Raw genomic sequence first — 15286 nt, forward strand, 5'->3', positions numbered from 1 at the left:
ATTTGCTCTTTTAGACTGAAATCTGAAAGAGTTGCACGCTAAAGAATCATCCAACAATGGTGTGATGTTGAGCCTTAGGCTAAGTTGGTAGAGGGTCCTTGAGAAACATGGCGTTAAGTTGGTAGGGTAGCCGGGTAGGTACTAGGTAGAGTAGATTTGCTGGATTAGTAACAGGGCAGATGGAAGCCTGCGGCTAGGAAGAAAACAGAGGAAGATGTGAGAGAGGTTTAGTGTACGAGAGGGGAATCTGATGCAATCTTGCATGTCTCCAACACAGCTGATCGGCTGACTTTGTAGCTAATCACTTAATTACCCAACTTACTTAATCCTTACTTTGAGATTTTTTTTGAGCAAATCCTTACTTTGAGATACAAGTAACATGTCCGGGTGGTGCTGCAGATTGTTGCGGTGCTGCTGGATCAGTCCATAGGCCCCCTTCGGCTTGCTGAAACTTGGCTGAAAGTGGCTGAAAAACACTGTTCTGGCTAAAATGTTGGGAGAGAAAAACACTGTTTCGGCTGAAAAAAGAAGCCAAACAAGCCAGATATAATATGTGATGCCTGAAATTTCTTCAAGTAAATTTCATGTGTCTAGTTTTCAGCACGCTACTGGATTAGATACCAGAAGTCATTTTTTTTCTCAAACCTTTTTGGAGCTGTCGTGCTAATTGTCCTCCTGGGATTAGATACCCGGTTTCTCAAACCACTTGAGTATTGTGTTTGTGGTACCTTATTTTTTTGCTCCATAGTACATATTCTCTCAAGGTACCAACAGAGTAGTCGTGCTAATTTGTCCTCCTGGGAAATCGGTAGTGCAACTGAAAGCTTATTGCCCATTTTAGCTGAATGTAGTCCATGATACCACAAACACAATACTCAAATGAAAAAAAAATGTATAGACTATCAACTACAGGGATGAAACTCTGTACTGACACATCTCAAGAACCGAAATGGCTTGCCTGATTCAGCAACTCATGCAAAGTTTTTTTTTTAATTTTCTTTAGTATTTAACATTTGATGGAAGTTCTTTAGTATTTAACATTTGATGGAAGTGCGTCACATCAGTTTGTGATGAAAGTTCCATGGAAGCCATACGGTACTCTTCGTGGTAATGCTATTTTTGCAACAGGAGCATCTTCAAATCTTTGAGCATCAATTATATGCACCTGTAACATTAATACATTAAGGTCCCATCATTAATTTCCCTGTATGCTTGTAGGACAAATGGGATCATTGATGTATATGAAATAGATAACACTTGCCTGTGATGTGTTAGTTTTCTCATCATGTACAAATGAAATAATCCACCCATCATCTTCATGTGACCCACCAACTCGCGGTACAAATGTTGCTCCAGAGCAGAACTCATCTTTACTAAGCCAGTGATAATGCGTTTTTATGAGATTTGCCCCAGATATCTGTTTTTTTGTCATAGTTAAGCATGGGAATCCAGAAGAATTAAGAATTAGACCAATGACAAATTTATGCTTTGCACCTCTGTGTTGTTTCTCTTATCAAGGTAGAATTTTGCAAAACCTCTATACTTCGGATTGACTGCAAATTATATAGTAGTTAGTCACGCTGAGATATAACATCACCATGAACATAAATGTAACCTATACCAATCCTCTGTGGTTCTTCGTTTCTTTATTTCATTCTTCTTGTTGGAGGTTACTGTTTACTTTCTTTCCTAGACTCTAAGCTAGTAAATACATGGAAAATTATGTTCGATTTCAGTCATACCTTTCACGCGTTTTTCTAAATGACATACCTTTCACACATTTGCCACAAGAGATTGTTACAGAGTCCACAACTTGTGCATAGGCATAACTATGTTGCAAGCCTGTGTACTGGTCATTGATCGTTGGGAATTCGATTGAAAACTCTGTTCCAGTTAAATACTCCCCTGAGACACAGTTTGTTTTCAAGTTTAATCTCCATTGGTATAACCGAAAGAAAAATTCCTCGTTAATTTCTTGTTTCATGGGCTTGTCATCTTCTGTAAGCTCAGACAATCCATACTTGTTCAGGGCAAGTCTTGGACCTGGTATTATAGAGTCTGGTGAACGGAGACCTTGTACCACAACCTATTTAACCGGGGAAGAGTAGTATCTATAAGGCATATATTCTTTGCAGTGATGATAAAATAGAAAATAAATAACCAGTCTCTTGATTGTAACCGGAGATGATGATATTAAAGCTCTATGGAGCAGGCTAACCAGTCTCGTGATTGTTATACCTCATCACCCTCTTCAAAACAATTGATTAGATGGAACATGCAGAATGGTTCAACATTAAACCAGATAACTGAATCTGCATTGCCATAACGGGGCATAACCCCAATTCTCGCATAACTTTCCTTCTCAAACTGCAACAACCTGTGCCGAGGGTTTTCATATTATGTTTGAAAATTTAATCAAGTAGAGCAATATCTTTAACTGAAAAGGTTTTCAAAATTACTTACTGGCCACCTTTGATAAGTCTACTGATGTCGAAAGTAAGTGGTACATCCATGATTACATTGTACCTATACACATCAGGAGACTGAATTCATCAGTGCTTTGTTGTAAATGAAATTCATCAATTGTAGCATCACTTATCAATAAAGTGATATTTTAGAAATATGGTTCACTTTTTTTTTGATGAAACAGGAGGGATGTGAACCCCTACTGGAATTGAAAAATAAAGGTAAAAGGACAACCCCTACTGAAATATGGTTCACTTTGCAATTTATTCAGGAAAAGGAATTTTGCACATACTTTGGAGTAACTCCTATTTCATGACAAAATATACATCTGTCCAGCTTGAGATCAACTCTATGCTTTAGTTTGGTTCCATCAGCTGCAGTAAGTTAGAACTTCAACTAGGACCTTGTTTTACCAACCTTGGTACAAAGAATATGATATAAAACTGCAAACTAGTGTAAATAAGATACCTGAGACAACTCCAATTACTAGGAATGGCTTCTTTGCATTTATTCCATAGATGACAAGATCGCCTGATCCAGGAGCTACCTAGGTTACGTTCATGTGAATCAAAATGAATTCGTTGGTTCTGCATATTCATAGAGTGTAGAAAGATGTATCATATTTTGGTTTGTAGTTATTAGAGATTGTATAGCCACAGCACATTATACTTTACTGTCATTATAAGGCACCTCACCTATATATAAGCAAGTGGCTTGTGCCTAACTTACTTAGTGACCGAGTGGCTGAGTGGCGTTGTGACTAATTGATTCATCAGTTGGCCATGCGTCTTAGTGATACAGTGAGTGAGTGACTCAGTGCCAAGTGGGCAAGTGGCCAAGTAGCGTGTAGTGACCAAGTCCATGTGTCTAAGCGATAGAGTGAGTGAGTGACTAATTAAGTGCCAAGTGGGCAAGTGGCCAAGTAGCGTGTAGTGACCGAGTGACCGAGTTGGTGAGTACCGAGGGGACGTGTAGCCGAGTGGACGAGTGGTTGAGTATCTGACTGACCAAGTGTCGTGTGGCTTAACAGCCGAGTGGCTAAGTGACTAAGTGATTGAGTCATGTGCTTGTGCAAGCCCTGTTCGCTTCGCTGAAAAGTCAGGCTGAAAAGTACTGTTCGCTGATTTATTATGAGAGAAAAACACCGTACAAATGATTGATAAGTTCAAGCAAATATATTAAATTCATGACCTATGGAGAGATCTCAGGTGGCTGCACCACCCCCTTGTTACCTACTGATCGGAATAAATTAAAATTTGTGGGTTCTACTTTTTTTGTGTGTGACTAAATTTGTGGATTCTGTTGCGACTGTAAGTTGAAACCATCTGGTGATTAATTATTTTCGGAGCGCATAAATACTTGTTTTGTTATATATGATAATGATATATAGGCACACTACTTTCCCTGATATGACATATGTCACTGTCTTACTCTTTGTTTCTATGTATGAGGTTCACAGGATGAATAGTTTCTGTCTACCTCATACTAACTATATTTGGTTGGCAAGGACAGCTGAGTCACTGTCTTACTGTTTTTTTGTTTTTTTTGTTTTTGGTTGGTAAGACAAAATGTGATACACATGCTAACTATTTGGTATTTTCCTTCTACGACAGCTGAGTTATTGTCTTGTTTCTATTTGTCATGGTAAACATTGATATTGGTGCTACAGAGGCAGCAGTACCATTATTTTTTGTTATTTTCCTGCTAAGACAGCCGAGTGACTGTCTTGTTTCTGTTTGTCACGATAAACTTTGATATCTGTAATTCTATATTCTGGCTCCCAATCGATGCTAAAATAATAATCACTGATACTAGTAGTCAAAACTCATTTAGGTTGTGCAACGACTGTCCATACCTTTGGATGTGCCGTGAAAGCGGGCCGATCCCATTCCCCATCAATGTCCCAGGTATCGCCAGTGTCGAGGCTGTCTATGAAGATCTCGTGAGGTAGAGAGTTCTCAGCGACAGCGAACACCCTGCCGGCATGCTCAAACACATTGGTGTTGATGATGTCCTTGTTCACCTTGCCAAACCTCAGCTACGTTGCATGCTCACTCGTTTCAGAACATCAGGTACGTAGATAGTACCTGAAATCAATCTGGGTTTGCAAAGTTTTATTTGCATTGCTTACATAGTTGAACATGAAGGCGGCGATGATGGCTGCAGAGTCGCCCTCAGTGGCAGGGAGGAAGCAAGGTTTCTGCCGGGCTGTTTCAAGCTTGAACGTCTCGGATTGCACGTAGCGGTTGGCATAGGAGAGTGACCAAGAAGAGCCTGAAGTGCTTTTGGTGAAGTAGAGGGCATGGAGCATGCCCTCACCCTCAACCCATATCTCCCTGGATTGTCCGAAGATTGAGGTCGTCGAATGTTGGGCACCAAAGAGTGGATTGGAACCTATTTTATCAGTTCAGAATAGATTCAGCGTCTGCTTTTCCAAGCAATTCCTCTCCTTGATATGATATGATAGAGTATAGGTATAACAACAAAACTAGTAGAAAAGACGACTCAAACTGTCACCAATTCTGATGTACACCCCCTCGGGGAAATCATCTGGTATCGCTCCTTCAATCTGGTGTATCTCTATGGCTTCACCGATTTCGTCGACCGGTGCAAAATTGCTCTGCAAGCTCAGCTCGAAATCAGAAGCAAGTTCGAGGCTATTGTTTTTCAGAAGCATGTTATATATAGTTATACAATGGAGCTAGAGAGGAGTTCTCTTGAACTAAGTAGGAGCACCTCGGAGGGATACAGAGGTTGACCAGTGAATTCGAAGGTTGCATCAACCAGCACATCCAGCAGTCTCTGCGGCACGTCCTTGAGTGCCATGGAGGCTTCGTCCATCTTGGACGAAAGATGCCCCAGGAGGCCTCCAGACAAAGGCTTCCCAACAAAGAAGAGGAACACGATGATGAGCACGTCACTTCAGTAGGCTACGGCAGAAGAATCACGAGTGACAATGAGACAGAGTGAGAAGAATCTGGGAGAACCTTTGAGCTGGATCTTGCAGACAAGGTTTTTGAGCGAGCAGACCCTGCAGACATGATGGATGGTGGAGCCCCGTAGGTGCGAGGAGGTAGGCTCGGAAGAAACGAAGCCGACGCCTTCATCATCATCGTGTCGTGCGAGAAGAAGATTGAGACTGGTGGTCGAGCTTCGCAGGATTGGGGGCAAGACAAGACCGCAGGAGAGTTGATATAAGGCGCGAGCCCGTGCAGAGACGATCGCGCAAGGCGCAACCACTTATTATCCCTTGCTGACATGTGTGTCTGTGCTTGCGTTCTATCCTCATTCCTGTCACGTGCTCTCTTTCATGTGTCAATGTTCAGGGCATGTAGTTTTAATTTCACAGTTGACGTACGTAAGAGCACAAACTGAATGCATTTTCTTTACTTGGCCATGACATTACTGTCTCGTCAGGCATTGTTTCTTAGATCCATTTGCACGTTTTTAGTGCAGGGAGGTACTCCCACTGTCTCAAATTACAGGACGTTTTGACTTCTTAAAATATATGTTAGTGTATATCAAAGTGCATATTAAAATTTATTTATAAAAAAGCTAAAATATCTTATAATTTGGAACGAAGCAAGGACAAATCAAGACTCGTATATGGTAATGTTCAAAATTGTTCGATGCGATAGCACATACTACATTATAAGCCTATCGCCCAATTGATTTTTCAATTTTGAACATTTTAAATCAGTATTTTAAAACAACCTAGTTTGAGAGACCAAGTTGATTGCCTTGGTCTCGTTCATCTGTGATGAATGATTGGCACAAGAATTGAGAGGTTTGAGGCTTTCCCATTGGGTTCATTTCATATGTGCTTGATTACACTAATAGCTAATGGAGGTGTTGTTGTGTTGTGTTGTGCCGTGTTGAGTATGTGGTGTGGCATGTCTCTTGGCTTGTGAATGTATATGTGTTGTGTGTGTTGAGGTGGTCGACAAGTGATGGAGAAGGACAAGCGAGGAAGCTTGTGCATGATGGACCAAGAGTGGTGAAGGGTGGACGAGTAAGCTTGGACCGAGGGACTAAGAGACCGATGATGGACCATGGGCGGCTGGCATTAGGCACAAGAAGAGTAAGAGCACATGGTGATGGAGATGGCGTCGACTGAGTCAAGGACGAGGATGGACTAAGTCACGGTGAGGCGTCAACTACAGGGAAACCGAGCATAAGTGAGAAAAAATATTGTAGCGAAATTTTGTTTTGTCACTAATTCCTATGTTATTAGTGACCAAACTAATTTTCATCACTATTACATCGATTATTAGTGGCAAACTACTATTTCGCCACAGGTTTCAACTTCGGTGGCGAATTTAGTGGAGAAACATTAATTTGCCACTAATAAATAGGTTAATTGTGACTAAATATTTTTTTCCTTACTATTATGCCATTTATCAGTGGCAAAATTTTATATCGCCACATGGTACAAGGTTAGTGAGAAAATGTTGTGGTGAAATAAAATTTTGCCACTATTTAGCATATTAATTGTGACTAAAAAAATTCGCTTTACTATTATTACATTTATCAGTGATAAATTTTATATCGCCACATGGTACATTGTGGCAAAATATTTTTAGTCACTATTTATCAGATTAATTGTGACCAAATAAAGTTTTCTCACTATTTTAATTTTTATGAGTGACAAAAACATGCATCGCATATGATACATAATTAGTAAAAAATACTGTGGAAAATATGATATTATCAACATTTAATGGATTATTTGTAACTTAATATTTCTATCGTACTGTTCTAAGATTTTTCGTCACGATTATTTCTTTCTGAACACATAAGTTAAAGGGTACATTTTGAAAATTAACTAGAATTTTGTCGTAGTGGGGACGGTTGGGTTTGGTCAACAAAGGTTGCCTATTGCATTTGGTTTAATAAATCTGAAAGAATCATACCCATATTACGCATGTACGATACAGCTCAGAAAGATACAAATGAACCACTATTCTGGCACTTTTTCACAGCGTCTTGCAAAAATAAGAAACTGATGAAGCACATGTGCAGATATGCTGTTCCTCACTTAACTGAACAGGCCCTTGTTCCTCTTTCGTCACCCAAGTAACTGAGCACTACTCCTCTCCCTTGTATCTTCTCTCAAGCAACAATAGTATCAAATCAGAGGCGATTCTTATCCAGTCATCCAGCCGCTCTCCCCCCTCTCCGTTCGTCAGCACATCCTTCTCCCACCACTCGACGTTGTCCGCCGCCGCCTCTGCTCTGCAGCGAGGTCCCTCGTCACCTGTCCTAGCTTGGTTGACCGCATGGGCTGCTTCAAGAACAAACACTTGTATGGTCTTGAAAGGGGAGAGGCTTACGATGAAAACAGGAATGATAGTGCCGACAACTTGTAGATCATATATTAGAAGTATTACCTGTCCGCAGAGGCGTTGGACACCAGCGTCTCAGCTCTGCACCAGTGCGGATGTTCAGATTTGTGGTAGCCATTGAGTATTGAGTTCAGATTTGTGGGCTACCAGATCTTGGTGCAAAAACTTAGGAGGTTCTTAGTCTATTTTTTTCTTTCTATTTCTGTGGTGAACATTAATGCCGATGAATAAATGGCAGGCAACAATGTTAGTACTTGTTAAGGACCCGATTTTATATTTGACATTTATTATACTCATCATACTTTAATGAATAGAAGCCGATAATATATGCATTCGAACCATATAAGCATTCAAACCATATTCTGTGGTGAACATTAACCGATGAATAAATTCTTATATTTGGCTTGGTATTTATTAATAGAAAATTATGGTATTCTATATTATTTTTTTAATAAATATTTGATCTATGATTTAAATAATTGTCTATGTATGATTTTATATATTAAATTATTAGTTTAACACTTTTATTTGTAAGTGACAATTTTTTCACATATATTATATACTCATACTTTAATCCTGAGTTGTTTAATGATATTGTTCTTACAAAACTACGTATGAAAAGGTAGACACATGATATTAACACAGGTAGCAGATGTTTACATGCATACACACACATCCATCCAAATGAGTCATCACAATGAAATCAATTCATGAAAATACGAGCAACTACATCGTAACTAACATGGGTGGTCAGGTTCCACCACAAGAAACTAACCAGATGAGCTACACTCAATTCGCAAATATTGAATATCTTCCACCAAAAGAACCTAAACAGATGAGCTACACTCAATTCACATATATTGAATATATCTTTGATTGACCCCTCTATGTATAGTTTCTGGCTCCGTCCAAGGGTTTATGAGGATACACTGTCTCGCTACGAGGAACTAAAGGAGACAAGGACCCTTTAGTACACTTGCTAGCCTTTGCAGTCAAGGTCTATGGAGTTCTTCGCCTCCCATGTATATCTTTTTTATTTGTTTTATTGGCTATTAATGTTAAACTCAATATGTGGAGTTAGTTAGACTTTGTAAGAGTAATAATTTTAGAAGGGAAAATTAATTAAATATATCAACTAATAAATAATTATTTATATAATATTTATCTTTAGCAAAATAAAGTATGAAAACAATTTACAACAATAAATATATTAGGTTTAAACTAAGTTAAAAAATACTAAAATGTAGGACCTGGTTTTAAAAACAAAACCCGATACATACTATATGTGAGCCCAGAAAGTCAAATCACATATATGGCTACAAATAGAGGTAACATCAATAGGCAATGCTTAATATATAGCGTATTTAGTACAAAGAATATAACCTTAGATAGTAGATCGCGGAAAGACACTCTGATCTTCAGGTGAAAGCGCCAAATTCACAGGGACAACTAACTGGTTGATCACAAGTCTAACTCTTCCAGACACTAGCAATCTGGTACCCATCCGGAATTTTTCCAAAGTATAGAAAAGTAAAGCAAGTGTAAGTACATATCGTACTCAGCGATTAACATGGGGTTCATGAGGCTCAAAAGGTTGACACTGGCTTACTGCGATTAGCATTTTAGTGAGTCAAATTTTAGCATTAGAGTAGTAGCAAGTTCAGCTTAAGCCCCAAATAATCACATGATCATGTAAACAAGAATAATGTATAGCAAAAATAATTAATCATAAGTGAGTATCTGTATCATCAGTATCATTAATATTCATCATCTATTCAGTAAGGAGCCCAGGCCGCTCATGACCGTGAGCACGGCTGATATACCAGTTTTACACTCTACAGAGGTTGTACACTTTTATCATGAGCCGTGATGTCCATATGCCCGGGTTAATTACTCCCAAAACACTTTCAAGGTGAGCAGGCAGGGATCACTATAAAGTCTTTCAAAGGTTCGTCTAACAAGTGTAGCCCGCTAAGGTTTCTCCATCAATAAGCATGAACTCCCTTCCAAGGGGTGACTAACAAAAATACAAAGAAACCAAAGTGCACCCTCTTGGTAGACCGAGAACATACAGATCGGAGCTCCTCTTGCGCCTTTCGGTAAGCTACTACAAGCTAGAAAAGGTCCTTATACTTGACTAAAGGTAGAGCCATATAGCACTCATGGTTGTACTATAAGTCCCGGGGGAATCTACTTACAGATAAGTCCTTAGGGAGAGAAACCAGAGCACCATAAAAATAGCCTAATGCTCTAGCCCTCTCGAGCCATGTTGCTAAAAAGTCTATTTTAAACATTTATTGCATATACCATTAGTCAAGTTACAGATCATGGTTATTTAATTCGAGCACTAGCAAAGTTCTACCCAAATACAAGTAACCAGGGTGTCAAGGTACAAGGTACAAAGTACTAGGATATCCTTAGAGGTAACAAGATAGACACATGCATATGAATTTAGTGTATTAAGGTTAATAGGAAACAATGATGATCCCATGCTATACTTGCCTTAAACTCTGGTCTTCTGCTGATTCTCAACATCCGAAAGATTGCTTCTTGATCACCAATGCAAAACTCATCGACTGGACATATTCGTAGAACACCACACAAGCATCCATGCAAATATACACGAAACAAACAATAGAACTAAATTAGAACAGTACACCAAACATATGAAACGACGAGTGAAAAGATTTTAAAGATGTTCAACACGTTGCTACGAATACACAGGCGTGAAAAGCACTCTAATCGGAACAACGGTGAAAGAGAAACAACTACAGTAAGATTCACTTTATCTGAGAAAAAGAAAATTATAGGCTTCATTTATTTTAATAATTATATAAAACATATATAGGATACCTTAGAGAAATATCTAAATTTAATTAAATCAATTTTATATTTGATTTAGAAAAAACAAAGTAAGATTAATCATATTTTATTTATCAATCCCAGATTACATCGCTATGAATCTAACGTAATTTGAACGGATCAAAACAGAATTAAAACCAAGATTCTACAAGTAGATGTACGTAGACCCTATGGACAGTCTACGTAGTTAGGGGACATCAAAAGATGAATTTGTGTTGAATTGAGGAATAAATAGAGAATGGTCATTTATTACGCATGAATGACATATATATGACATCAGCATAATCTTTAATCACTAAAATAATGCACACCTTTAATCAAGCATGCATTCGTGACGTGACGCTCATTACTGGTGCGCCGTTGGAAGATTCTGCTGTTGGACGGACTGGGTGGCCACGACTTTGCATCTACTGAACATGAAACATCACGGTGTCCAAATGAACTTGCATAGGGGAGCGCTAGGTGCTCGATTTGGAGAAGAAGATGGTGCTACACGTAACAGGACTCCTGCATGGACGGCGACGAAGTATCTCCGGCGACCTCGGGAAAAAGGCCTACGGCATCGGTGGTCTATTAACAGGGAGGTAGCGTGGATCACGGGAAGATTACCTAGGGGCTCGACGTGATCGGAGAGAGCTCTGCAGCGGCACTGGGCTCGACGGATGGACGACGGCTTTCTACAAGAGCTCGGCAATACCGTGTGTGGTGTGAGCTACGGGACAAAAAGAGGAAGGAAGGGAAGCGTCGATGGATTCATCACCTTGACTCGAACCTCGGTAGCGGTGTCGCAAACGGCGGTGAAGCAGCTGGTCGGTGGCGGCGTGTCTTCATGGACAAAAAGCTCCAGCGATGTGTAGAAGAACGATGACGTACAGCTCGATGGGGCGGCAACGGGCTTTTCTTGACGCGAAGCTCGTCAGCGGTTTGCAGACGGCGGGCACGGTTGCGGCGGTTGCAGGTCCGAGCTCGGCGAGATCGCGATCGTGGCGGCACGAAGGTAGGGCAAAAACAGCGGCAGGTAACGTAGATGAAAAGAGGAGCACGGTTTGGGACCTCCGAGTTTTATAGGACGTCGGATGCGGGAACCAAGCCGTATCCCACAAGATCGAGCGCCGGTGGCAGCGCTGCCATCAGACTAGAGTCCGATTGCTGCACGGGAGGTAGGGGAAGGATGCAGCTGACATGGATCCGAGCGTAGCTAGCTAGCTGGGCTTGCGCAGCAGCTGCTGCTAGGCCACTTCGGCCAGCTGAGGGAAAAGGCCACTCGGGCCGAAAAGAGTAGAGGATGGAGGATTTTTCTTTTTATTTTCTTTTATTTTATTTTATTTTAAAGTCATTTTCAAATCCTTTTTAAAACACAGTTTGAATCATTTTGTGTTTTTGGTCAAAACCACACATTACAAAAATATAAATGCACCGGCATGTATGCACAACAATATTGCTAAACCTTATGATAAATTTTAACTTAATGAAAATTATGATTTTCCTATATTCTCATGAGCACAAAAATTAACAAGTAAATCAATTTATCTCTATTTCAAAAGGAGCCAATTTTAGGGTGTTACATAAAATCTAATTTAATATTTATGTATCATTAATAATATTAAATTAATATTAAAAGTTGCTTATAGATATTCTACTAAATAGTTCAATGCATCATTAGTAATATTTAAATTAAATAATTAGTCACTAGCCATGGAGAGAAAACTTTTAAATCGATTCATTATACCTTGTTCTTTGCATATATGGATAAATGTCGGATATTTCATATTTTTTTGGAATTCGGATCTGAAATCGGATAAAGAAAACTACTGAAAAATGAATTCGGATACATCCATTTAGTATCCACATTAGGAACATATACGAATGCAGATATCCATATTACAAGTTTTAACGGATACAAATTTGGATAATTCGAATTTCCAGACATCCATTTCCATCCCTAATTGCCTACTACTAGTATTCCTTTTTTTTTGCCAAGTCTTCCTCCACTAGGCCATCATCTATCTATCTATTCTATAATGGAACAATGCAAACAATCATATGTCCACCAAGGTTTGTGTCCCCTGTAGAGTTTGTGCACCTAGCAAACTAATACCATTGAAATCAATGGTTCACATGCCTGTCTCCTAGGTTTCACCACCATCAACAGACACGATCACTCAAAGGATTGAACGCTCCATCCCACGCGACGCGACACTTCCTCTTTCCTCTCCCGCCTCTCCTTCCATAATTTCGGTAATTCCGTAACTTCCTTGACTATAGTTGGTCTCCCAAAGCACGCAGGAGAAAAAAAAGAAAGATCGAATGTTATTAACAAGGAGAAAAATTACATTTGTCTGCCATGCATATATGGGAGACAAATATCCCGCCCCCACCCGATGCCCTCGCCCGCTCACGTCAACCATGCAATCGCTCAGCAGAATCCCCCATTCCTTCCTTTAATTTCCTCGCTCACTCTCTAATCTTATCTTGCATGCAATTGCTCAGCTGATCAATCAATCACTCGCCCGTCCCCACGCACACGCCCTTGGAGGTAAGCGATACTAGCTCCTTCTCGATTCGGTTTGGTCGGGTTTCGAGAGGGGTTTGGTGTGGCTTCTCATGGCGCTTTATGATTTGGACAGGAGGAGGTGACGGTGGAGAGGGCGGCGGCGACGGAGGAGGAGGAGGACAGGCGGCGGTAACTCGAGTTCGTGCAGCAGGCGGCGGCGCAGGCGCTGGTGCTGGCGGACGCGGCATACGCGTACGCCAAGCAGGGCGCGGGCCCGCTCCACCCCGGCGTCGACCATGTTGAGGGCACCGTCAAGGACATCGTCGGCCCTGTCTACGACCGCCTTCAATGCCGTCCCACTCGACCTCCTCAAACTCTTCGACCGCAAGGTAAGGAGGAGGGGTCTCTAATCTGATTTGGTTCTCTTCAGATGTTGAATTGTGCCACAAATTAGACAATAATTTCAATGAAATAAAATTAGCAGGTGTAGGTTCCAGGATAGAATTTTGTCAAAAAAATTTTGAGTTCAAATCTCATCAGTTTAGCCTATGGGCATCCATGCCTCCAGCCCACTCCAGCATTTATATTTCTCAAATTATTTTTTTGTCGGATTGTTTCCAACCTTCGTATTTTTCAAATAACTACCACTTTTGTTTCTACAGGTGAAATAACAATCTGGTTATGTTCACATGCCTCTCGATGTGACAATGCACATGATCAATTGGATTCAGATGTGACCATGGATGAAAATAATCAAATAAATGCTATAGCACACAACACTAAAGGTGTTTTGAAACATTTCTTTACAACATTGTTTATTTTGCTGATTTAGCAACTCTCTGTTATGTTGATCTAGATTTATTTCTTGACATAGAGTGGAGAAGTTGCGCATCTAGTGATAGAACAACTTGATCAACAAATGGCTGATTTCTTTGCACACATTCATTCTGGTGTCGCAGTCTCCACCATAGAGTTTAATATCTATAGTTGAATAAATTTTTTGAGATTTGAAAGTAGTGTGTGAGTTATTTTGAGAGTTCACTTGATTGCAACATTATCATCGTTAAAGAATTATTGAATTATTATTATTGGTCTACATTTGAGAGAATTGTATTGGTACAATATATATTTGTTGAGCCATTTTTTCACTACAACATTGGTGATAATGATAAATCATTTGCCACAGCATCTATTGTTCCACACAATTGAGACTTTATCTTGTGACAAAACTTGTCATAACTAATATTTTCACACAAATGCTATGTTTTTAGTGGTGAAATTATGGACATAACATGTCTCAACAATTCTCACAAAAAGATCATATTGTGAGGAAAAGTTTTGCCACTGTAATATATATGTGAGGATGAATTACTTCACAAATAAAATGCATTTGTGTTGATAAGGTGCCACTTTTTCCCATATAAACTGTGGCGATCAACTAGACACAATTGCAACTAAAATAGTGAGAACAAATTTTGACACAGTAAACTTGTATAATGGCAAAACTTTGGTCACTAATATGTAGCCTTGAGTGACCATATAATTCGTCACTTTTACAATGATAACTGTGATGACAAAATTGCCATAAATACTCTATAGTCGTGTCAACTATTCTCACCACTAAAAACATTATGAGTGGCATTTTTTGCCACTAATACATATGTTTTTGTGGCAACGAATGGGTCCACAAATGTCCACTTTACTAGTGGCACCACAATTCGTCACTAATGAGTATGGTCATTTGTGGGGAACAAAAAATCATCACTAGAGTATCTGTGGCGACTAGTGGCGATTTTAAAAGTCACCACAAAGACTAGTTTGTGGCAAAAAATTAAGCTTTTGTGACGAAAAGTTTCTCCACAAAAACCCTTTGCCCTTGTGGGGTCGGTAGAACTTGGTGGATCCCTGGGACAAGGACATGGAGGTAAGATACATGTCGACATCGGTCAGTCACACCTAGTGGCTAGCGAGGTGTGCGTGAGGGTTTGCTAGTTTAGTTCTCAAAACTTGGGATGGATGGTTTGTTGGTTTGGGTCTCAAAAACCATCGACAATGGGTTTGACCGGTTCGAGCCTAAAAAGCGGGGAGTGGCGGATCGGCACATGCGTGGTTGCAAACT

General features: G+C 40.0%; 1 protein-coding gene and 2 long non-coding RNA genes across 5 annotated transcripts; 1 reads left to right on the top strand and 2 right to left on the bottom strand.

The window, feature by feature from the left end:
• Positions 1-389: 389 nt before the first annotated feature.
• On the bottom strand, positions 390-5659 carry LOC136546037 (carotenoid 9,10(9',10')-cleavage dioxygenase-like). Its single transcript, XM_066538015.1, has 13 exons — positions 5454-5659; positions 5203-5346; positions 4984-5086; positions 4598-4860; positions 4322-4504; positions 2935-3013; positions 2759-2840; positions 2464-2526; positions 2239-2377; positions 1771-2086; positions 1495-1553; positions 1262-1417; positions 390-1165 (listed from the first exon to the last, which is right to left on the bottom strand). The coding sequence occupies exons 1-13, from the start codon at positions 5577-5579 to the stop codon at positions 1061-1063; spliced, it is 1818 nt and encodes a 605-aa protein (XP_066394112.1). The 5' UTR covers positions 5580-5659; the 3' UTR covers positions 390-1060.
• A 1754-nt stretch (positions 5660-7413) lies between these two features.
• On the bottom strand, positions 7414-11768 carry LOC136546038 (uncharacterized). 3 transcript variants are annotated; one of them, XR_010781224.1, is made up of 6 exons: positions 11434-11768; positions 10985-11350; positions 10314-10387; positions 9195-9304; positions 7857-7892; positions 7414-7750 (listed from the first exon to the last, which is right to left on the bottom strand). It is a non-coding gene; the product is annotated as an uncharacterized lncRNA (long non-coding RNA). The 3 variants fall into 3 exon arrangements; XR_010781222.1 differs by having other exon boundaries at positions 7857-8013; XR_010781223.1 differs by lacking the exon at positions 10985-11350 and having other exon boundaries at positions 7857-8013.
• A 1288-nt stretch (positions 11769-13056) lies between these two features.
• LOC136546039 (uncharacterized) lies at positions 13057-14326 on the top strand. Its single transcript, XR_010781225.1, has 3 exons — positions 13057-13209; positions 13301-13556; positions 13830-14326. It is a non-coding gene; the product is annotated as an uncharacterized lncRNA (long non-coding RNA).
• Positions 14327-15286: the final 960 nt, after the last annotated feature.

The sequence above is a fragment of the Miscanthus floridulus genome, chromosome 3 (genome assembly GCF_019320115.1).
Source record: "Miscanthus floridulus cultivar M001 chromosome 3, ASM1932011v1, whole genome shotgun sequence".
Classification (NCBI taxonomy): Eukaryota; Viridiplantae; Streptophyta; class Magnoliopsida; order Poales; family Poaceae; genus Miscanthus; species Miscanthus floridulus.